The 22,963-nt window shown below is 48.3% G+C and overlaps 1 protein-coding gene across 1 annotated transcript in view; it reads left to right on the top strand.

The window, feature by feature from the left end:
* The first annotated feature begins 2,932 nt into the window (after nucleotides 1-2,932).
* DIP2C (DIP2 disco-interacting protein 2 homolog C (Drosophila)) overlaps nucleotides 2,933-22,963 on the top strand; it is a 296,340-nt gene continuing 276,309 nt past the window's right edge. The window contains exons 1-2 of the mRNA XM_011991552.1: nucleotides 2,933-3,019; nucleotides 3,184-3,308. Of these exons, the coding sequence (XP_011846942.1) occupies nucleotides 3,188-3,308 (121 nt within the window). The 5' untranslated portion in view covers nucleotides 2,933-3,019; nucleotides 3,184-3,187. The remainder of the gene's footprint in view (nucleotides 3,020-3,183; nucleotides 3,309-22,963) is intronic.

The raw sequence follows: 22,963 nt of genomic DNA, 5'->3' as shown, positions 1-22,963 counted from the left end.
ATATTTACAGTATTCTGTCTATATCGTCTCTCATCATCTCGTTATCTCGTTACAAAGCAGCAGGTGTCTTCGAGGTTAGTGGTGTTTCTCTGTGTCGCACCTTGGAGAACAGCCAGCATGAAACCTCTTACCACGATCGTGTGCATTGTAGTCCCAGTTAAAATCCTCTCCAGAGACGCCTGTACTGCTTCTGAAAGCAGAACTTTGGTTGTGCTAAAATGTGCATTCAGCTAATGGCTTTAAGTTCATATCTGAGATGATGCTGTATAATTCATTAAGCATATGGGATCAGTAATGATGGCAGGTAATTCTGGCTGATGTCATTTAGAGGATATTTTTCACTTCAAGTTAAAACTTCCTTCGCGATAGTCATTTTGGGATTCATTTAAATATGTGCTTTATTTCATAGCTCAAGTTTTCATTAGTCATTTCATAACATAGGATTTTGAAAGCAGATTTGATAAAAATCTTTCTAATAAAATGTTTGCTTATGATGTCCCAAGGAACAGCACTCAGAATTACTGGTAACTGTGGTCCATTTTAAGGCTGCTGATAGAAGTCACTTGAACAGTAAGGGCTTCTTTGTGAGGCAGATGGGGTTTTGAACCCTGACCTCCTGATACGCCAGCCCTGACCCTGGCCTTCTCTCCACTGGGAGATGAAGGTGCCAGCATCCACCTCACAGGCTGTCCTGAGAACCCGAGACTAAGGGCTTGTGTTCCTCTTGCAGGTGACGCAGATGTGGGAGCTTGAAGATACACACACTGCAGGCTGCCAGTGTCAGGGTAATCCAGTTTTAGTCAAAAGGTGAGATTTGCTTCTCCCCTGCAGACCAGGTGCGGTGCTGTTGCAGCAGGTGTGTGGATCCTCTTGGGTGGTCCTCAGGTGGACAAGGAGTCACCGATTCTGATTCCCAGTGTTAGATGTGAGGGGACCATGGACCTCATGTGTTGTAATTCCAGGACCGTCTATCCCAGGAATGCCAGACCCCACTGGCTTTCACCTGATGCTGTCGTACGTGGCACTGTATAGAAATGAGGACCCGTGTGCCGCATACCTGAGCCAGTACCCCTCTTCCTCCCGGGCCGTGGCTGAGCCCTCCTGATTTCGCTGGGTTGCCAGTCTTGGGGATCTCTAAGCCCAGTGACGTCTGCGGTCTCGGCCCCCCTCCCCGTGGGGACAGGAGGTGGCTTCCGGAGGCTGGTGACGAATGCCTGAATGAAGCCGACTTGTGACTGCAGTTCTAAGGGCCTCCCCGGGTTTTAGATGTCAGTAAATGACACCTGTGTGTGGATCTCATGCGATGAAACAGTGGGGGAAACCAAAGCTTGTGGAGTCTGCAGGTTCTGGACTTGGGGATGTGTGCACCTGTATACTTGGTGAGGGGTGTGATGTCTGGAATGAGTGTCACGTTTGTGCGTGTGTGTGGTGAGTGTATTTAGCAGGTGTGTGTGGAATGAGCATGTTCATGCGTGTGTCGCGTATATTGGAGGGTGTGTGGAGTGTGTACACGCATCATATTTGGTGAGTGTATTTGAGGGTGTGTATGGAGTGCATAGATGCGTTTGCGTGTATAGTATTGGGTGAAGGGGTGGCATGTGTGGAGTAAGCATGCACACGTGTGTGCTGTGTGTGGGGTTTCTATCTGGTCCTCCCCTGAGCCTGCTCCTGGGCCCTGCTGTCCTGGCAGCTTTACAGTTTGGTGTGTCTTTGATTCCGGAAGATTCTGGAACCCGACTCTGAAGCTGTGATCGCAAACTTGCAGCCCTTGGAGGACGCTGGCCCGTGGAGCCGGCACGAGGATCTCTGTGCTGGCCTCTCCCTGGGCTGGGCTCCTCTGTCCACAGCAGAGCGTGTCCGATGATTGAGCCGTGCGGGTCTGTGGCTCCCCAGCCTCGAGTCAGCCCTCGGTTCTGGTCCCGCCTCTGTTTTTCTTGCTGAGGGGCTCCGGGAAGTGGTGCCTGGGATGACGTTTTCACCTTGGGGTTACTTTAGTGCCAGAGGTGAGTGGCTTCCTCCCAGACTTGATTTTCTGGAAAGTTCTGGGCCTCATGTTTTTCCTTAAGGGAAGTTAGGAACTGAGTTTCTCTTCAGGGAAACGACTTTGCAGCATCTGTTGTTAGAATGTTCTCCAGGTGTGGAACACCCGGGGCCGTGTGTGTTTGGGAACATCCGTGTCCTGAGCGAATTCAGGAGGGAATGGAGAGAGGCCTCCTGTCAGCTTGGCCTCTGTTTCCGGCTTGTGAGTTGTGAGGGTTGGCGGCTGCTGGTATCCCAGGGAGAGGGAAACACTGGGTGGTGTGGGATGGGAACGTTCGCTCTGACAAGGTCAGTGGGAAAGCGTCTAAGCAAACGTCGCTGTTCTCCGGGCTCCTCGGGGTCGAGCTTGTTTTGTGGTGTTGAGGGAAAGCTACCCTTGTTCCTGTTCCTCACCATTGGAATGGTGTCCAGGGCTTGTTCCGCCGGAGAGGTGATGCGCGTGAATGGGGGTCAGGTCGCAGGCTCCGAGGTTATTTGGAATCTGTCAACGGACTTCCTAAACACACAGGTGCTTGGTAAAGATGTTCCTGATTAGCGAAAACTATTTCAATAGGACGTAATAGCTGGTGGTGGTTTAAAGAGTATCACAATTTTCCTGTTACTTTTTAAATGCCTGTTGAATAGGGGAGGATTCACATACATTTCTTTGCCTGTCTGCATACTTGATATTTTGTTTTTTTTTTTTTTATGTGGGTGTGCAGTTAACAGGATTTCGAAGCAGTCTCAGCCCTGGGGAGACTTCAGGGCAGCCTCAGTCAGCGCTGAAGGGAGGCAGGGATTTGGGGGCTACCTCCTCCACAGGACGGACATCAAGGGCCAGAGGTCAGCAATCTTAGGTCACACTGAGGAGGGCACACCCAGCACCCTGGCCCCTGTGCCTCTCCTTCACGTTTGTCTCTGCTCCAAGCTGCTCTCCTGGGTCATCACGGGTGATCTCGAGGCGCGTGCTTGGTTCTTGCAGAAGTGGCGTCTGGCTGTGGTCAGTGTGTGCTCTCGGGACTTCCATGTTTTTGGCTCCCGTCAATATTGGGCAGTGTGGTGTATGTTTGTTTTGGAGTGGTAGATCCGGGTGGATTTTGGCTTTGCCAACTCATTTAATACCTGTTTCTCCTGTTTCTGTATCGGGTGTTCTCTGGTTAGAAGGGGGATGACGGTGGTGGAACGGCTTCTGGCTGTTGAGCCCCTGCTGAGAGCTGTTTGGCGTGCACAGATCCGTTTCGGCACAATCTCTGTGAGCAGCCCTGGGCAGTGCAGAAAGGGAGGCCCAGGTGAGGCTGTCGGACACAGGAGCGCCCTGACCTGTGTGCTTTCAGCCTCTGAGCTGCCCCTCTTCTGACTGCTTACCAAGCTGTATCGATACTGAAATCTGAGCATTGAAAATTCACCAGGGGAATGTCATTTCCAGGGATCTTACTGTGAACCTTCTGTAAAGGTTCCATGTGGAATAATGAATTGCCTTTGAATGCAGGTACCAAACAGGCTCCCTGGGATAACTCACTCCATACAAACTTTTAAAAATAATGTTCCCAACTAGCTATCCTATACATTCTTTCTACTAAGAGAATGTATATATAGTGGTTTAACTTGTTAAAACCAAAACCTTGTACTAGTTAGATCTGAGCACCTTGAAGGCAGGGATTTGTTTTATACTTTTAATAAAGCAGCAGGCTGATGGCAGGGCTGGGGCCGTCATCCCATCATGCATTCCTCTGAGCATTCAGAGGTCTCAGCGTGTGCTGTGTGTGGTGTTGGCCGTTTAGAGTTTAAATAGGAATATGAGGCTCTGCGACTCGGGACGTTCTTACCACCTTCATAGAGAGCTTGGTGACAGCTTAGCATGATAAAGTATACACAACAGGTGTGCAAATTGTTACGGCCACACAGAAAGGGTGATTTGAATGTGACTAATTTCTCATGTTTTTTCCTTTATTCCTAGTTACAGTCCTGATACTTTTTCTTCCTTTAAATTCTTGCTAATCGCTAGTGAATTAGTGATAAATTGTGTTCCTAAAGCTAGGGACTTAATTGGAGGTCATTCTTGTACCACGTGTCAGTGCTATGTCAGGATGGCTCAGTTTTACGTTGTCAAAGGATTAACTACAGCAGGATGCAGCCTTACTTGGAACTTGCTCATTTATGAAATATAGGCACTTTATATTTTGTTAGTCACACTCAAGGTGTGCTCAAATGTAAACATTTTGAGCCGTGTTAGGATATACAAGATTGTAACGAAGAAAACAACTTGATCAAGTACCAGCTAATGAATTTTATATTTTAAGTACATGGAACGTGGACCTTGGCAATTCGTTTTCATCTTGACCTTTTGTTTTTATTTTTTTTTATTAGACAGAATCTTGCTCTGTCACCCAGGCTGGAAGGGTGGAGCACAGTAGTACGATCGCGGTTTCCTGCAACCTCCATCTCCCAGGTTCAAGTGATTCTTATGCCTCAGCCTCCCTATTAGCTGGGGTTACAGGTGTGTGCCACCATGCCTGTATAATTTTTTATTTTTAGTAGAGACGGGGTTTTGCCATGTTGGCCAGGCTAGTCTCCAACTCCTGGCCTTCAAGTGATCCACCCACCTCAGCTTCCCAAAGTGCTGGGATTACACGTCTGAGCCACCATCCCTGGCCTGACCTTCTGTTCTAATATTGGTTATTCAGTCTCAATGATAGCGCCTGGTTGTATTAAATTGGGGTAGAAAGCACAATTGAAATGAACTTGGTTGTGTATGTACGTGTTGACTTAGTGTTCATGACAGCGCTGTGAGGTGGGCATTGATCCTGAAGGAATGCCTGATGGGGAGTCAGAGCTTAGATACGGGACTTGTGGGCAGTCACTGCTGTCCCGTGGCTGAGATCAGGCCTGTCTGACGCCTGTACCCCAAACTCTTCTTAACACACGAACGAGCAATTGTCAAGAGTCAGTGCTCGAGTGCGATGTGGCCTGTGGTGTTTGCCTCACAGCGTTGCTTTGGCTCGGGGTAACAGGGCAACAGCTCCCTCCCTCGTGCGGCTGCCTGGGAGTCCCAGGAGAACCCACTGATACCGTTTATAAATGCTGGACATCTGACGTTCTGCTTGGTGCCAGCACATCTGGAATCGGACAGTGTAGTTAGATTCTCAGCCAGCAAACCCGTACAGGGGTGTGTGAACTCTGTGTTTGCTTCTCCCGGACAAAGGTGAATTCCTGGTCACTACTGCATGGCAACAGGTGTGGCCTCAGGAGCAGTGCAGAGACGGGCACCCAGGTGCAGGAAGAGCATCTGCATGAGGGGATGGGGAACGTAACAGATGCCCAACCCCTGAGATCTTGAACATGCGAGCTCAGCTGTTACCGTGGAGAAGGGACCAGATTGTTTCTCATTGTTACCCCTTTCTGAAAAGGGACCGTAAGTTGACTTCTCGGTGGCTCCTCGTGCCTCCTTGTCAGGTTGGAGGAGACTACGCCCCTGGCTCAGGCCCTGCTCGTGGCGAGACGGCAGCTGCTGTTGCTTGCCCTGCCCTCCCTGTGACGTCCTCTGTGCTGTTCTCCCCCGGGAACAGTTCTGCTGAGCAAGCTTGGACTCTGCTCCCTTCTGCTCTTGGATTTCATGTCTGGAAGGCTTGTGTTTGTTTCTGGTTTTTGATGATGCTGAGCTATGTGTTTGCAAAGATCACACGTGCCCATAGCAGGGAGAAGTCCCTCTGCAACTTTAACATCTTGACTCTCAAGCAGAGCTTCCTATCGAAGTTGACAGCCTCCTGTGTTTGTTTTGTTTTGGTGGAAACTGAATTTCAGTCCTAAGACAGCTTCAGCATGCTTGATCCTAGCTCTTCTCTCTCTCTCTGCTCCCCTCGTGTGTGGCAGAAATCATATGCCCTGAAGTTTACCAGTCCCTTCATTTGAAAATCAGTTAATGTATGCGATCCTCATGAGAATTTTACTTTTTATAAAAGCAATTGCAAAGACTGGGTTTTGTGAAACCAGTGTTTTATGTGTATATTAATTGCACTCACAATAAGCTTTGCCTTCTAAATATTTCATGTTTCAGATTAGCACTGGAATCATGCCCTGGAGTAGTTTTGCTTTTCCGCTTTTATTTTTGACTAAGGTAAAGTTGAGAACATTGTGATATTAGGTGTAGTAAGCCCTTTTAGCTTCTTCTATGTCTGTTTTCCTTTAAGCCAGAACCAGCAGACTGATACCAGTTTGTGAGCACCTGGCATCTCCCAGGCCTTTCCTGGGTCTTCCCTCCGCTGTCTCGTGGACAGAGCAGTCACTCTTGGAAGGTGAACCTGAGAATCTGTGCGTGGAATTAAATGTCATAGCTCTCTTCTGTGACGAACTGAATCACATTAAGCCCAGTAAATAGTAACAGCAGGTTTTACACATACAAAGCATTGAACACCAGGACAGGTAACCAGGCTGCGACGCTTCTGGTCCTGCACAAGACCTCCGGTATCACAGCGCGTTTAACAAATTGGCTGCATTGAGTGTTTGAAAACATTGTGTATGTGCCATGTCCGTGATTTTCGAGGGCCTGGATAAACACCTCTGTGGTTATAGCAATCTTCATCAATGGGAGCTTAAGGTTAGTACTGGGGCAGACTGTTTTAAAGAATCGAGGTCTCTCGAGTATGTTTGTTTTCCCATGAAGAAGAAAGATGTTAGCTGTTCTTTCCTGGACTGTGGCTATCAGAGTGCCCCACCACGGTCACTCACACATTTACTTCATTTCCGTGTAACCGGGCTGGGCTTGGGCCAGAGTACTTCGGTAGTCAAATGTCATACGAGGCTGAGGAACTGTTTTCTGCTTCATCGTTAGCATATGGAAACAGTTTTCCAAAGCATACTCTACTTTATCGTTTGTGTTTATATAAAATAATGGAACGGTTATTTTGATCATGCAGTTTCCTATCCTTGGTTATTTGCGGAAAGATACCGGTTTTATTTTGCTAAAATCTGTGCTAGGAATTGTACAAAATCTTTGTGAAATGCCCAGTTTACTAGCTTAAGTTACAGATCTTTGTATAGAAAAGAAAAAGCCTATTGCTTAAAAGGAGCATTGTCTTTATTGATGCAGAAAGCTTTAAACTTATTGGCCGTGTAGTCAGTAAAAATGCATCAGAATGTGGCGAAAATTGAGAAAAGCATTGAAATTTTAAAATCTGCTACGCGGTTTTCAACTACCTTGCAAGATACTTAATTTGAATAAAAGACAGAATAAAGTGTTTCCCTTGAGGAAAGTGGCAGGAGGACTGTTCAGAACGTGTTTGGAATCTGAGCAGTCCTGCCACGCTTGTCTGTGATGTGGTGTCCATGGTATCACTTTTACAGAACTTTAAGAATGCTGCTTCTGTGAATAAAATACATTTTATTCTTAGCATTTCAGTTTTGAGATGTGTAAAGCATGTTAATGGTTTCTTTCCCTTACAGAATCACTTTGCTTGTTCTTTTTTTTTTTTAATGCCTACAAGACTCTGAAGCACATTAATCACTTGAAAATAAAAAAAAAGGGGGGTTGGGGGTGATGGCTCACACCTATAATCCCAGTGCTTTGGGAGGCCGAGGCGGGCAGATTGCTTGAACCTGGGAGCTTGAGACTAGTCTGGGCAACCTGGTGAAATCCCATCTCTACTGGGAACACACAAATTAGCTGGACATGATGGCTACACACCTGTAGTCCCAGCTACTCCAGAGGCTGAAGTAGGAATCGCTTGAGCCTGGGAGGCGGGGCTTGCAGTGAGTGGAGATCGCGCCTGTCTGCTGTCAAGCCTTGTTGACAGAGTTGGGACCCTGTCTGAAAAACAGCAACGATAATAACGTATGGGTGAACTGCCCGGCTGCTCTCTGTCTAGAGTAGAATAAATCCAATTACGTTTTAGTCTTTTAATTAGCAGTGAAATTTTCTTAATCTTCCCTGTGTTTTCATTACATGTTTTCATTACATTGTAGCAGTTGATTGCTGCTTAGAGTCTGGAGCAAGTAGGCTTCTCTTGATCAGGTTCTTACTGGATTGTTAAAACTTGAAATGATGTGTTCCCCTCCTTGGATGTGACTTGTAGAACTTTGCCTTTTGAGTTGATGTGCTGCATTTGACAGCAGACACAGGAACGCCCAAAGAATTCACTTATGGGCTAAAATGTACATGCTTTGTGTAGCGTTTCCCTCCTAGAATGAAAACGGTACCTCTCATTTGTGGGGTGATGATGCTAGTTGCTGAAAACATTTATTTTTTGAGACAGTCTCGGTCTTTCCCCCAGGCTGGAGTGCAGTGGCGTGATCTCGGCTCACTGCAAGCGCCGCCTCCCGGGTTCATGCCATTTTCCTGCCTCAGCCTCCCAATGCCCAGCTAATCTTTTGTATGTTTAGTGGAGACGGGGTTTCACCGTGTTGGCCAAGATGGTCTCAATCGCCTGACCTTGTGATCGGCCCGCCTCGGCCTCCCAAAGTGCTGGGATGATAGGCCTGAGCCACCGGACCCGGCCGAAAACATGTTTGTTTACTGCCTCAGTGTGCAGTTGCGTAGCCCTGTTCTTTGTAGGACATTCAGGGAGTTCGGGACATCTTGAGTCCCCGCACAAGGCGTGCTCTGCGAGATGGGAATCTTCCGGCTGCTTATTTAGTGAATCTTGCTGCTGTCATTTACTGGAGAGCGCAGTTTCCTGGCTGCCCTGGTGTTTGAGGGGAGGGAGACTGAGGGGTCATTTTCCCACCTGGACCATCATGTTTATTAAACCTGGCTTGTGGATCATTTGGATCTTTTTATGAAGAAAAAACCACATTTGTGACTTTCAGATGAGTGGAAGTCGTATTAAAAAAAAAACTTTTTTTTTGGCTACTATGGAGAAGTTTTGTCCTTGTGACCTGTGAAATACAGTCATGGGAGAGCAGAATGTTCACGGTGTGGGTGCTTACAGTGTACATGCAGAGTCACATTCTTCACAAGTATTATGTTAAAAAGTGACAAGAGAAAAATATTTTCCTCATGACAACCTCGGTAAGAAGCTGGCAGTGCTCTTGTTTCTGGAGGGGTGTGGTTTCTGGAGGGGTGTGAAGGGGAATAATTGAGAAAGTGTCATCAACATTAGACTCACCCACTCTGCAGATCCTGTGCCAGCTGGAGTGAGGACACCGTGATGGAAAGATGCACCCCTCTTCCCGGAAGGAGTTGACTTTTTGTGGCGCTCAGGATGCACAGTTCACCGCAATATAAAGGCAGAGTGTGAAACTCCGTGGAGGCCGAGAGAAGAGATGTGGTTAGCAAGTATGAGTGAGATGTTTGGGGCATGTTAGCTAAGCTTGCTGCACACACGCCAGGTGCTATCTGCACACATGTGATCCTTAGAACACTGGTGTGTGGAGCCGTGAGGCTGTCGAGGGCCCCAGCTCCCGGCAGGCTGAGGATTTCCCTGTTACCACTAGGACAACCGTGATTAAAGGCTGTCACTCAATCCCGAGTCCCAGAAGGGGCTCCTTTCAAAGAGGAAAACACCCCTAGAGCCTCGGGCAGAATTCAGTGATTTTTCATATAGTGTTGCTTAGATTTCGCAAACATGAAACCAAGAACATATTTCAGAATGCTTATGGTTCTTTTGTAACCATGAAAACAAAGTAATTTGCAGTCGTCGGACAGTTTGCGGAAGCTGAACTGCCTACAGCATGAGCACGGCGCTCTCCCTACCGCCCTGGGCCTTGCTCCGGTTTGCTGGGGAGGCTTTGCAGGGCCTCTTGGCTGGGATACCTCTCTCATGTCCCATGTTGCTACCCCTGGTCACAGCCATACTGCTGGGCACCTGTGCCGTGAGGACACTGAATGGACACGGAGCCGCGGGGCAGCAGTTGGTCATGAGGTGGCATCCACGTGGTCTGAAACAGGTTTCTGTTCATTAAGAATGATCGTTGCAATAAAAACATAGAGTGAAAGAAAACCCTCTACTGACCTGAGAATGCGTCGGCTGAGTTGGATGGGGAAGTGCAGTGAGGAAGGTGAGGGCTGAAAGGAAATGAGGGAGGGAGAGGAAAGGAGAGAAGGGAAGTGAAAGGGGGAGGAAGGATGGGAGTGAAGAGGGAGATGGAGGAGGAGGAAGAAGAGAGAGGGCGGTGGGCAGGAGCCTGGGAAATGTGTCCCAGAGCCGGTTCCTGACCGTCGTGGGTGCGTCAGAGCTGATCTTCCAGGAGAGGCGGCCTGGGAGGGCTGACCCTTAGGAAGTGAGGACCGGGGGGAGCTGGTTTTTTGGCCCTCAGCGGTGCTGTTGCTGACCTGAGATGCAGTCGACGGTTATCCCGAAGAGGTCGTGTGCACAGCCACCGTTTGCTGCCAGGTTGGAGAGAGAAGTGCTCCCCATGGGTTCTTTCTATTTTGTGGATTTTTCCCAGTTTAGCTGAGCAGCCTGTCAGTGCAAATGTCAGGGATTACTAACATGTCTCCATTCTACAGAGCAGTCGGCCAGCTTCCGATCCTGTAGTTGTTGGGGGACCACTCCTGTCGTGTGGCTGTCGTGTTGTTAGGTCAGTGGAAGCCACAGCCCGAGGCGCTGGGAAGCCTGTGGGGCTCTTGCTGCCGGGGCTCCGATGGGAGTCCGTGCACTGTGAGAATGATGTCCGTTTGGTCAGAGCCTGGCGAGGAAGGGGTGTTGCCGTTGCAGCAGTACACGGAATTTTAATGATGAATGAAACACGCTTATAATTATGACCAGAGTTCTATGCTCTACATTTCTTCAAATGGAAATGTGTTGAAATGAATTTGCTGTTAATCGGTTGCCTCACGCAAGATGGTGTGCTTGGGAGCAAAGTAGGATGTGGACTTATCTACAGAGCTTCCTCCTCTCAACAGACTATGATCATTTGGATGGTGCTACACAGGAATACGTGAGAATTGGTGTGAGAAAGGTGATAGGTGCAGACCTGTGTGACCAGCAGATGGGGGAGGTTTGAGAGAAGCTTTTGGCTGAAGTGGTGTCAGGTGCAGGTGCTGAAGTGTAGTGTCTGGCTGGATGGAAGAGCGCACACCTCTGGGCTGCGGGAAACAGATAAAGGAGTAGGTGGGAAGATGTGGGTCGTGTCTTAGGAATGGTAGCAATTCAGGCAGACCCAGGATCAGGCTCCCACGGGGGAGGAGTGGACATCAGGACCCAGGGAGCGTGGGGCGGGGGTCATGCCCAGGCCTCTGCGGGGCTTGCTGCTGTGTCAGCAGGGCCCTGTGCTTGGCCTCTTTAAAGCTGTTTCCTGATCCATAAAACGGGCACGACAAAATCCACCTTGTGACACTGAAGCTTAAATGAGATGATCTACATGGTGTCTTCCTTCCCTTCCTGACACATCCTAGACTCACAGCTATGGTAGCAGCGACAGACTGGATGGAATGCTGGAGCCGCTTTGTGCCTGGTGAAGCCACATGGATTTGTGCAGTGCTGGCGACTGTCTCTGAAAGCCTTTGGTCATGGCAGTGGCAGCCTGGAGTGGCTCTTGGCATACTTCAGTCTGTGGAGTGCAAGGTTGTCTTGGAGCTCCAAGGCCATTGATACTATCCAAGGGTGAGCTGATGGGACCCTAAAACATTGGGGAAGGCCGAGAGGAGTTGGCTGCCCGAAGTATTGTAGATTTCTGGCTTTGAGAACTTGCCGACTTATGGACATAGGAAGGTAAACCCAGGTGGCTCCAAAATTGTAAGTCCAGAAGAAAGGTGGGAGGGTACAATTGCTGACTAGGCCATGGTTGCCCTGTCCCTTTGTTTCTGGCCATCATTTCTCCTCCCTCCCTCCGCTTTTGTGGGCAGGAGGGCCTGAGCCTGCACAGTGGTCTATTTCATGGTGACGAAGGCCAATTGTTACCCTGCAGTAAGAAGTCTCTCTACTTTATTTTGCAGCAGTAGGTACATAAATTTAAGGAGTGATGGTTTAGTGGTATTTGTTTTGTTTTTGCTTTTTTTTTTTTTAGTATCTTTTAACTGAATGTTATTCCCAATTTCACTGATCACTTTGAGAGGCCAAAACATGCTTTGGTTTGTTATTTTGTGTTTGACTTTGAGCTAGTTTATTGTCTCACAGGAATGCCAATTATTCTGTTGTCACACATCATTATATATCTCAAATTGTGTTACTATAATAGTTAGCTGAATTACCTCCCTTATTTTGGCTTTTACAAAACTAAAATCTGTGAAACACAGGATTGGTGCATCTCCATTGAGGGTTGTTCAGAAGTGTGACTTTTCCTGGCATGCTTGAGAATCAGTGACATTATTTTATAGAAACACTTTGTAACTGACACCAAAGCTAGAAGCTCCTGTAAAGGGCAGGGTAGGGAACGTGTTATGCTTTGTGGGCCACACCAGTCTCTGCATATTTTTCTTTTGTTAAAACTTCAAAGTGTAAAAATCACTTCTGGTTCTCTAGCCAAGGCTGGTTCGGGGATCATGGTTTGCAGACCCTTGACCGCACCTTACCTGAAACCTGGTATCCCATGCGGTGAGCAGGAGCCCACCTCATTGCTTCAGCCAGGAAGATGGGTGCCCTCATGCTGGAATTTACTTCAAACAAACTTGAAATCTCTGGCACCGCTGCTCATTTCCGTACTGTTGCAGGCTATCTAAAATACAGAGTGTGTCTTGGTGTTTTGATTTTGTGACTCCTCTTGAACGGCTCTGAGATGGCACATCGCGGGTTAGACATTTTCAGAAATGATCAGGCAGAGCCACAACCATCTTGCAGATCAAGTGAAGTTTTTTCTGAAAGCTTTTTACAGGCTTAAATTTCTGATCCCTTTCCATCTACTCATCTTGTATGATTGGTTTCTTTTTGCTCCCATTTGGGTCTATGAAACTTGTTGAACAGCCTCTCCCCACCACGGTAGAACTTTAGCTCTGATTTCATGCATGAGTCGGTATCCTCACTCCTCATTTGCGAGGAGAAAGCGCTGCAGCTCCTGCGTGGCTTCTGTCCCCTCCCTGCACGCGGATGGATGTGGGAGGTATTTGAGGTGTGTGAACTCGCTACCCCTGGAGCGGAGCCTCCTGGTTCGCTCCCCTGGGCCCGCACTCCTCCCTCCTGGTTCGCTCCCCTGGGCCCGCACTCCTTCCTCCTGGTTCGCTCCCCTGGGCCCGCACTCCTCCTTCCTGGTTCGCTCCCCTGGGCCCGCACTCCTCCCTCCTGGTTCGCTCCCCTGGGCCCGCACTCCTCCCTCCTGGTTCGCTCCCCTGGGCCCGCACTCCTCCCTCCTGGTTCGCTCCCCTGGGCCCGCACTCCTCCCTCCTGGTTCACTCCCCTGGGCCCACACTCCTCCCTCCTGGGGGCTTGGTAGTTTCTGCTGTGCTTGCGCCAGCACGTTAAGGTTGAGTGGCAGCTCCAGGACTGTGGCAGCTCACGCAGCTGTGGCGTTAGTGCAGAGAACTGTGGGGATGCAGCTGCCCTTGCCGTGACACTTTGAGTGTCGTAGTCGGTGTGGGAAGCTGGGTGGGATGTGGATGGGACGGGAGTCCTCCCCTCAGTCTCTATCAAACACTTCTTGGCCAGGCGCGGTGGCTCATGCCTGTAATCCCAGCGCTTTGGGAGGCCGGGGCGGGCGAGTCACCTGAGGTCAGGAGTTGGAGACCAGCTTGGCCAACGTGGTAAGACCATGTCTCAACTGAAAATTACCGGGGTGAGGTGGTGCACACCTATAGTCCCAGCTACTCTGGAGGCTGAGGCAGGAGTATCCCTTGAACCTGGGAGGTGGAGGCTGCGGTGAGCAGAGATCACACCACTGCATTCCAGCCTGGATGACAGCAAGACTGTCACAGAAAAACAAAACCAAACTCCTCATGCTGACTGGTGCTCACGACTTGTAAGCAGAGGAGAGAATGTTTGTTTGGCAGAAATATTCAGATGATTTAGGAAGTGTTTTCTGATTAAGAGAATCAACAGCTCAGTTAATTATCTGCTGACTTTCAGTAGTGTTGTGGCTGGGAGCAGGGGTGGCTGTTAAAGCAGGTGCCTGTCTTTGGGAGGCCGAGGCGGGCAGATAACAAGACCAGGAGTTCGAGACCAGCCTGACCAACATGGTGAAACCCCATCTCTACTAAAAACATAAAAACTAGCTGGGTATGGTGGTGTGCACCTGTAAGCCCAGCTATTCAGGAGGCTGAGGCAGGAGAATTGCTTGAATCTGGGAGGCGGAGGTTGCAGTAAGCTCAGATCGTGCCACTGTACTCCAGTCTGGGCAACAGAGTGATACTCTGTCTCAAAAAATAAAACTAAAACAGCCCCCCAAAAATGGTGCCTGTCCTCCTTCCACGAGAGTTGGGTTTGATTTGGCGGCTCTGAGATGGGGTCCTGGATACATGGAATTCCAGATTCTCAGATGATACTGATCTGGGCTCTGTGCAACCAAGTGAGTCTTAACATTTAGCTTCTTTCCAATTACAAGGAATTATTTTCCCTTTCTGAATAGGTCAGTGCATCTCAAAGAGATTTGAGCCACCGGAACGTCAGTTCTGAGTTCGCTTCCTCACCCATTGATGGTTTATGGAATGGGATTTCTGTTGTCCAAGGCTTGGTTCGGAGGCAGTACGTGCTGTGGATGAAATGTCTCTGGCATCACAGCAGCCACAGACGCTGCTCTGCGTGGTGCCCATGGCCACAGCTGCACCCCACTGGGACCCTCTGAGGTGCTGCTGTTGTCTTGGAAAACAGCCTCCATGCCAGAGATTCAAGAAATCTCGGCCAGGGGTTGCTATGAAGAAAGCCTGGGCTTCTGTGTGCCAGGGCCCATGGGCCCTCGCCTCAGGAGAGGGCAGGAGAAGGTGCTGACACCTGTCTCCTCAGCACTGGCATCTGTTTTGCTATCTGAATGTGTAAGCGTCAAAGTCTAAGTGAACTGTACAACTATCAGTGTGCGGCGTGTCGGTGCTGTTTGTGACGTGCTACGCAAGAGGAAAGGCAACTGTAACGCTCCAGGGTTTGGTGGAGCCTCTGGTGGGTCAGTGGCACATGCACCAGGTGAACCAGCAGCAGCAACACTGCTTCTGAGGAAGGCCTGGCACGGTTACCCTGCAAGGGTCACGTGAAAAAGTGAGTTGGTCAGATTGCTGGCCGGGCTTTTAATAAATAGTAACTACAATTAGTTTAAAAATGGGCAAGCAAATTACATTCCTTCAGACACTCTAAAATGTAAGCTACTACTTTTTTTTTGGACTGAAGAGCTTAGAAAGTCCTAAAATAAGGCATTGGTTTTGGAAGTTTCTATTTTTAGAGCGTGTCCCAGTGTTGAGACAGGTTTATTTTTATTTTTATTCTTTTTTTTTTTTTCTGGTGGATTTGGAATCCACCCCTCTCCGTCAGGGTCCCACAGTGTCTGAACGCCGGCCTTTGCAGGAGGCCAAGGTGCTGCCTCCAGCAGGAGAGCGGGTGATGCGGATCTGAAACAGCAAATCAAAGCTGGGTGCCCACACGGCCCTGCCCGCTTCCCAGCGTGTGAAGTGTTGGTCAGTGGTTTCCTTCCACCCTTGGACTCGGTTATTAGACTGTTACGTACCTCGGAGCAGGGCGCCAGCCTGGGAGGGTAACCCTTGCTTTAGTCTCCTTGCTGTGCTTGACTCCATTTTGTGACCATAAGCATGTATTTTTATGCTTGGGTTTTGGGCAACTGCAGGAGTTTGATATTTAAGTGCATTTGATGATATGCCTTTTAAAACTAAGCTTACATGTAGCAAATGGGAAATGCACGATTTCATATTCTTATTCCTTTAGCACATGTGAATTCTGTGGTTTTAAATTCTAGGTGTGAAGTTGGTTTAGTCTGTGGAAAAATGCCATCTCTTACTATTGGAAAAGCTGATTGCTCCTCATATACCTTGTTTAAAAAGCTAAGATGGAAAAGGGATCTTCTGAGCTGATTACAGTTGCCGACAGTTTCACTGCATGTGAAATGTGTGGTTTTGAAGGTTTGACTCGGCATTACAGGGGTGTGCATGTTTGTCTAGGCCTTTTATTTTTTTATTTTTTTAGGACTCAGATACTGTTTCGTATTTTTTAGGAGTCTCATGTGGTTTCCTCAGCTGAATTTAAACTTGTGGAAGGGTGGTACTCAAACGCTGCATACGTACAAATGCCAGCATGATGCTTTGTACAGAGGACGTTGACACCTGGTCTGTTGATGGAATGGACGTGTTCTCCTGTCTTCTCTTGAGGCCCTGATACCTCTAAGGGTGGTCCGGGCTCCATGGAGGGCTTCCTAACTGATTAGGGGAGTGACGGCACTGCCCTCTCCTGCAGCACCTGGCAGCTTGCCATTGAATAGAGGAAGCGAAATTGCTGGTAACAAAGGGGACCAGAAAAGGGTGTTCTCTTCATCTTCACCAGGTTTCCAGTAGATGTTAAATCATTGAGTTGTAATGTGGTTTTGCTTGGATATATCATAAAGGTGATGGTCAAACACAGAAGAAAGATTTCTGTTGTACATTTGAGTCTTCTAGGAAGTCACATTGGGAAGATACTTGTTTTCCAGTTTCTGCTCATGTGTTATGTGTTTATTTCTGAGATGGGAAGAGCACTGGGTAGAGGTGGCTGGTGTTCGGCCGAGTAGGCTGAGTTCTGTGCAGTGCCTGTCTGCTGGATGCTATGCTGAGTGCTTCAGGCATATTGGCTCATTGAGTCCTCAAAGAAACCTGCTAAGGTGGGAACTTTTACCTCATGTTAGAGATGAGGAAACAGAGGCCAAAAGAAGACAGGCAAAACACCACAGAGTTGAGCGGCAGAACCGGGATCAGAACACAGTGCTCAGCTTCTGTGTGGACACCCTTAGCTCTGCTGCATTTGGCCCTCAGCTACTGGCCGAGATGGAATAACGGGTACTAGACTTGCCCCATTCCTGGAGAAAATATGTGGAACGATTGTTCTTAAGACTTTGAATGTCAGACAGCGAAGGCCTGTGGGTGGCGGGGGGAAGTGAGTGAGGCCACCCCAAGGTGGCGTCCAGGCTGTGGGTGTGGGGAAGGGTGATCCATGGTTGAGGAGATGGAGCTGTGGGCCGGAGAGACCAAGGAGATGGAGCTGTGCGCCGGAGAGACCAAGGAGACGAGGATGGTTCTGTCCAAGAGAGCCAGTGATGTTCATCCGGACGCTGCTGCCTCAATCGCATGCAAGAAGCGGGGAACATTCTCCCCAGAGGGCCTGCCAGTGAGTAATGAGAGGAGCACCATGGACTCAGACACTTCGTATTCTCACAGGGTCTGAGAATTTGCTCCCCGAAGTCTTTTTAGTAGTTATGACACATCTTAGCAGATTCTACTTCAGGTTGTGTGGAAATAGTGTGTTCTCAGCTTTGAAATCTTCTCTTAGATAATTGGTTCATTCATATTATTCATAGACTTTAATTCTTCAGTTTCTTCAAATTCAGCCTCGATTCCCTGAATGACCTTAGCAGTGTTGGAATTTTCAACACATTAAGAATTAAGGAAAACGACTCACACTCGTTTGCCTTGCTTAATTGACGATTGGTGTAGCCCATAGTCTGAACTTGTTAAGCAACCATTCTTACCAAAAGACTAATCTTTGAAAGTCTCTTCGTCTGGACACGTCTTTGGCTGCTGTAATCAAATGCAATGTAATCAGCACTGGTTAATGGCTTTCCTTGCTTGGCTAACAAATACTCCTCAGAAACTTTGGTTTCTTGCTATTTTCATTTATAATTATATTTTAAGCCTTCTGATTTTTCTGGCTTTCCTGTGAGTTGGGAATAATTGTGACGGGTGCTTAGTTTGGGATGTTGATGTACACTGTATGCCCAGCTACTATGCCATTGTGTGAACACTGATTTGTCACTTTCTCATGAAGACTGATTTCACCTAGTTTGGTAAATCTATTTTAAGGAAGGGGGTGCAATACAACTGCTGTTAGGAGGCTTTTTTAAGGATTGGGGAAATGTTGCCATGATTATTACCGTTACAGAAGGAACATAAAATTACGTGCTGCCTTCAGTCATGATGAATATGTAAGTCCGCATCTGTGACTGCAGAAAATGGCAGCCCCAAATCTTAAAATCGTGTGGATGCACTAAGCCCACCTGCAGGGCACTGTGGAGCAGCCTGCATTAGCCGAATTTGGCCCACAAGCCCCCTTGAGGGATGGTGTCTGAGTTTATGATAAGGCTCTGACTTGGGATTAAACAGACCTCCAAATACTGTGATATTCTAAACAAAGACACGATACTGCCCAGGGAGCCCAGTGGGCACCTGTAGGCAGTGTAGGTGAGAAAAGACTCCAAGGAAGATTCCTGCAGCTCAGCTAGGAGGATTCTGTAAGGCAGTGGACACGTCAATGTTCACATAGGAGTGTTGAGCTATATTCATTCCTTTTAAGCAGCCAGGCTTGTGTGTGTTTTTAGGGGCACTCACATGGCGCCCCTTCCACCCTCACTGCTGGTTGTGCCTGTTTGATGTTGCAGATTTCTGTGTTGAGTGTGTCCACTCTCTAAATGTATCTCTGTCTCTAGAATATTTCAAAGTAGACAATTTATTGGTTAAACACTTATTTTCAGTGAGGAAGAAATCTTTAAAACTGGCCATGCAGACCCTGTTATAAATGTTTAACAATGGAATGTGTAATGTTTAACACGTAGTGTTTAAAGTAGAAGACATTTTAATTTAGAAATCTTGTTGGAAAGCCAACTTAAATTATGACCATCTGTATGCATATGGAAAAGAATGAGTGAATGTACAGAATTGGAATTTTGTCTATTTTGTAGAGATTCTGTAATGTATCAGGTACAAGTTTCACTTCATGATTCAGATGCATGAAGCTGAAATTATAAGAATTGACAAAAACATGCCTTTGAATAGTGAGCCATTATCCTACTTGAAATAGTCATTCACTAAAATATCCACCTGCAACTTTGTCAAACACATTTGTTGCATTTGTTCTCAAGTGAGCTCAGTTTTCCAGACAGATTATTACTGCTTAAAGTTTGTCCTGATGATGTTGGTGAACAGGGAAAATCCTTTGACGTGGATCCCCTCTGTGTTTTAAACATCAGATGTGGCCTGCCCAACCCTCTGCCTGTAACTGGGAACCTTGACTGTCGGGATCATTGTAGAGAACCTTGAGAAAGCAAAACAAAAAGCCTCTGGAGTAGCAAAAGATTTAGCTGATTTCATGCAGTAAAACATTTATCTTTAAAATGCATCCTTCGGAACGTCATCTTGCTGATTATTTTACAATCACTGTAGTCTGCTGACAGCAGTCGTGGGAACAGGTGCATGGCCCGGCTGGTGCAGGAGGGTCTCAGAGCGGAGCCACACTGCTGACACCGAAGCAGGGGCTGGAGCCATCATGCTCGTGACTCGTGCAGATGGCCTTGGCTGACCTCCAGAAGAGGAAACGTCAGTATCCAAGGAGGAAAAAGTCTATTAATTTCATGAGTGTTTGCCTTCGCAATGGCTACAACCCTGAGTTTGTGGCACCCGCTGTCTCTGGAATGAGGAGTCTTCCCTTCCTGGCAGACGAGCTCTAGATGGGACCAGGAGCTGTGGTTGCTGGATTGAAGAGGTTTCCTTCCTGGGGATGTGGCCTTCGAGCCTGACATGAAGGAAGCTGTGACTGGCGGGAAAGGGCCTTGGAGACAGTGTATTTACCAGGAGGGTCAGTGACTGAGAACCATCCTGTTCCGAGTGTTGCCATTCTGGTTCTAGAGTAAACTCGGGGAGAAACAACAGCCAAAAGCCTCGAGGAATATTCCATGATGTTGATCACGTTTGGTAGATTTGTTGCTGAGACTCTGAAATGAGAAGCCCGGGAGGTGCAGGTCTATCAGGCCGTGGGACGTGGGAGAGTTGCTGCTTTAGGGTTTGGAGTCCCCGTGCCAGAGGCTCAGTCCTGCAGAGACTTTTGCACAGTGGGCAACTGATGCCTCCAGTTGACTGTGAGTCCCCCAGATGAATACCCATGAAAGGTACCGTGTCAGTAAAGAGCCAAACTCTGAAGCATTTGAGATTTATTCTGAGCCAAATGAGTTACTATGGCCCTTGATACTGCCCTCAGGAGATCCTAAGAACGTATTCCCGAGGTGGTCAGAGCCCAGCCTGGTTTTATAGCTTTTAGGGAGACATGAGACAATCGATCAAATAAATGTAAGATGTACATGGGTTTGGTCTAGAAAGGTGGGACAACTGGAAGCAGGGGTGTCCAGGTCACAGGTAGACTCAAAAATTTCCTGATAGTTGGTCGAGAGAGTTGTCAGATAAGGGGTTGTGGAGACCAAGGCTTTGTCATGTGGAAGAAATCCTCCAGGTAGCTTCGGACAGAATAGATTGTAAATGTTTCCAATCAGACTAAGAGTCTAAGTTCTGTCTAATTCCAGAAGGGAGGTGGGGTGATGAGGCAAGTCCGACCGCCCACCGATCTTGGCCTGGACTAGTTTTTCAGATTAGCTTTGGAATGGCCAAGGGGGCTTTGAATTCTAATGTTTTTACAACCAGAAAGTGATTGTGTTTTTTCTGTGGATGACAGCCAGTGTGGTAATTAATATTTTATTAGCAGATTAATTTGGAAGTCAATGTGTTTTCAAGTATGTTAATTATTAAGTCAACAAACAGAGAAGGGCTTACTTTGAAACCCGCCTGAGAATCAAGAGGCTCAACAAAGGAAACGATGGACTTGGGAGAACTGACTCACGTGTTACTGCCCCACATTTCAGGCATGAGCAGTCTGTGCTGATACATTGTGACTTGAGAACTTAAATCTTGATGGGCTTAAGAGTGAGGCTTTTTTTCTTTTTTAAATGGTCAGGGTTTGTCTCCTGTGTTTTGTCTTCCAGCCACTGAGCACTTTAGCTTTGTGTTCGCGGTTTCTTTTTTTTTGTGAACCACCCCCTTTGCGGCTCCTCCATCCTGCCCACCTTGATCGCGTCTTCCCCGCCCCGTGGGTTTTATCCTAAGTACTGCTCTCCGCTGTGTGGAGTGGAGGATCAGTGGACACTGGCTTTACCGACCCATTTTCTATGTAGCTCCCAGTTTCTCAAAACCCTAATTGTCTTGGATTCCCTGTGAAACTGGGAGTCGGGCCTTGGGCGCAGTGCTGGGTGGCTGTGACGGGGCAGGAGGGAGAGATGAGAACAGAAGGGGGATGGGTTCGTCAGGGGAAGGAAGCCCTTGCCGAACTCCTGTGTCTGTTTTAGGTTAAAGATGAATGGCCGGGTGGTGGATGTCTCACCCGGTGTGGCTGGACCTCGCTGTGCTGAACCCTGGGCAGGGCCCCAGCAGCTGCCTCTGCCAGGTCAGGGCCACAGGGCTGGGCGTCTGCTTCTGGGGTGGGTTGCGAGAGCTCGTGCCAAAGTGCAAGGGTCTGCACTGCTGCTGTGTGACCTGAGGGGCATGTGGGAAGCTGGTCTGTGCTCCTTACCTGGGAGAAGCTGAGCTCACCTGGGCCAGAGCCTCTGGGGAGGTAGGAAGGCAGAGGCCTGGAATTCCTCTTTCCCCAGACAGCAAGAAAGCTCAGTGTTGCACCTGCTCTGAGATGCCCTCAGCAGCCATATATAGTTGACTTGAACATGAGGGAAGGTGCCAATTAACCCGGCTCTGTGGGGAGCTTTGAGGAGTCCAGGCCCTGGGCCCCGGGCTTTTTAATATGTTCCTTTCTGAACAAAAAACAACAAAAGATCCCTGTGGCTGATGCCGACTGCGTGGGGTGATCGAGGGCCCAAGCACTTCTTTCATTATTAAAATGATTCACCCGAGACCCATGGCTGCCTCCAAACATCTCGTGAGCATGAGATACAGCCAGTGCCGCCGCCCCAAGCTCATAATTCTAGTGGAATGAGGAAATTTTACTTTTAATGTGCTCGTGTGACTCAGATGCAAATATATAATTCCCGTTAACCTTTCAAGACCTTGAGAACCTCTGAGATTCCTTGAAAGCTGTTCCTTTGCCCCACGACTAACTTTCTGTGGAAGGAGGCTGGGGTGGTCCGCGGGGTCTGGGTCCTGCTGCGTTCTCCAGGATTCCTTCTGTTTCATCGTTAGTCCCAGCTCTTCAGCAGGTGGAGCAGATTCACTGACATCTCCACTATTTTGTTCGTGTTGCCTCAGTTAACTTAATATTTACCAGAAATAATTGATGGCGAGATGGGGAATGATCGGTGATTCCCGGACTTAGGCAGCCTGTATGGATAAGCGTGTTACACAGCGTCTGATTTCCGAGATGTTGGTCCGCACCTTCTCAGGAACACTTTCAGGGGTAGATTCCTGTGCAGGAGAAGCTGCTTTTCCCCGAGACATGGTGGCGGCCCCTGCGCTGGCATGGGAGTGTGGCTGTGTGACTGGGCAGGGCTGGACGTGCTCCTGCCCGCCCCTGCGCTGGGCGCCGGCCTCCACCCCATATCTGTGTCAAGGGTGCCTGCCTTTGTTCCCCCAGCTTGAGGTCATAGAATTGTACCTTCCTTGACACGTTTCTGCATAGAGATGATGAGATCTGGGGGCCGAATCTCAATCCGACATGCATGTAGGCAAATTATTCACATGAATGACTTGGGTTTTCTGCGTTCAGGGTCAGGAGGCGCGAGGTGGGTTTGGAGACAGCTACCAGGCTTCAGGAAGTTTCTCTCAGAGCCTGTTTCTTTCTCTAGCAGAGTAAATGATGCCTACCTCACCAGGCTTGACACACACTCAGTACCCAGATGCTGTCTGGTCTTTATTGTAGTTAGTAAGAAAATGCGTTATCTTTACAATTTGTAGAATATCATACAAGGCAAGCATGAAACTAGGATACTACCCTAATCTGAAGATGCGGGTGCTTACTCTTCTCCTTAAGCATTTTGTTGTAATTCTGGCGTGTGTCAGCCAAGTTATATGACGGCACCGTGTGCGTGATGCCAACTTACTTACCTTGGAAGTGGGGGAACCTGAGGCTGCCAGGGAGCATCCCTCCTCTGCCTCCAGCCCCTCTCCTTCCCTCTGTCCCTCCCTATCCCCCCC

This window comes from Mandrillus leucophaeus, unplaced genomic scaffold (assembly GCF_000951045.1).
Source record: "Mandrillus leucophaeus isolate KB7577 unplaced genomic scaffold, Mleu.le_1.0 Scaffold399, whole genome shotgun sequence".
In the NCBI taxonomy this organism is placed as follows: domain Eukaryota; kingdom Metazoa; phylum Chordata; class Mammalia; order Primates; family Cercopithecidae; genus Mandrillus; species Mandrillus leucophaeus.
Note: the sequence above shows the minus strand (reverse complement) of the source record. Positions and strands in the feature narration are given on the sequence as shown.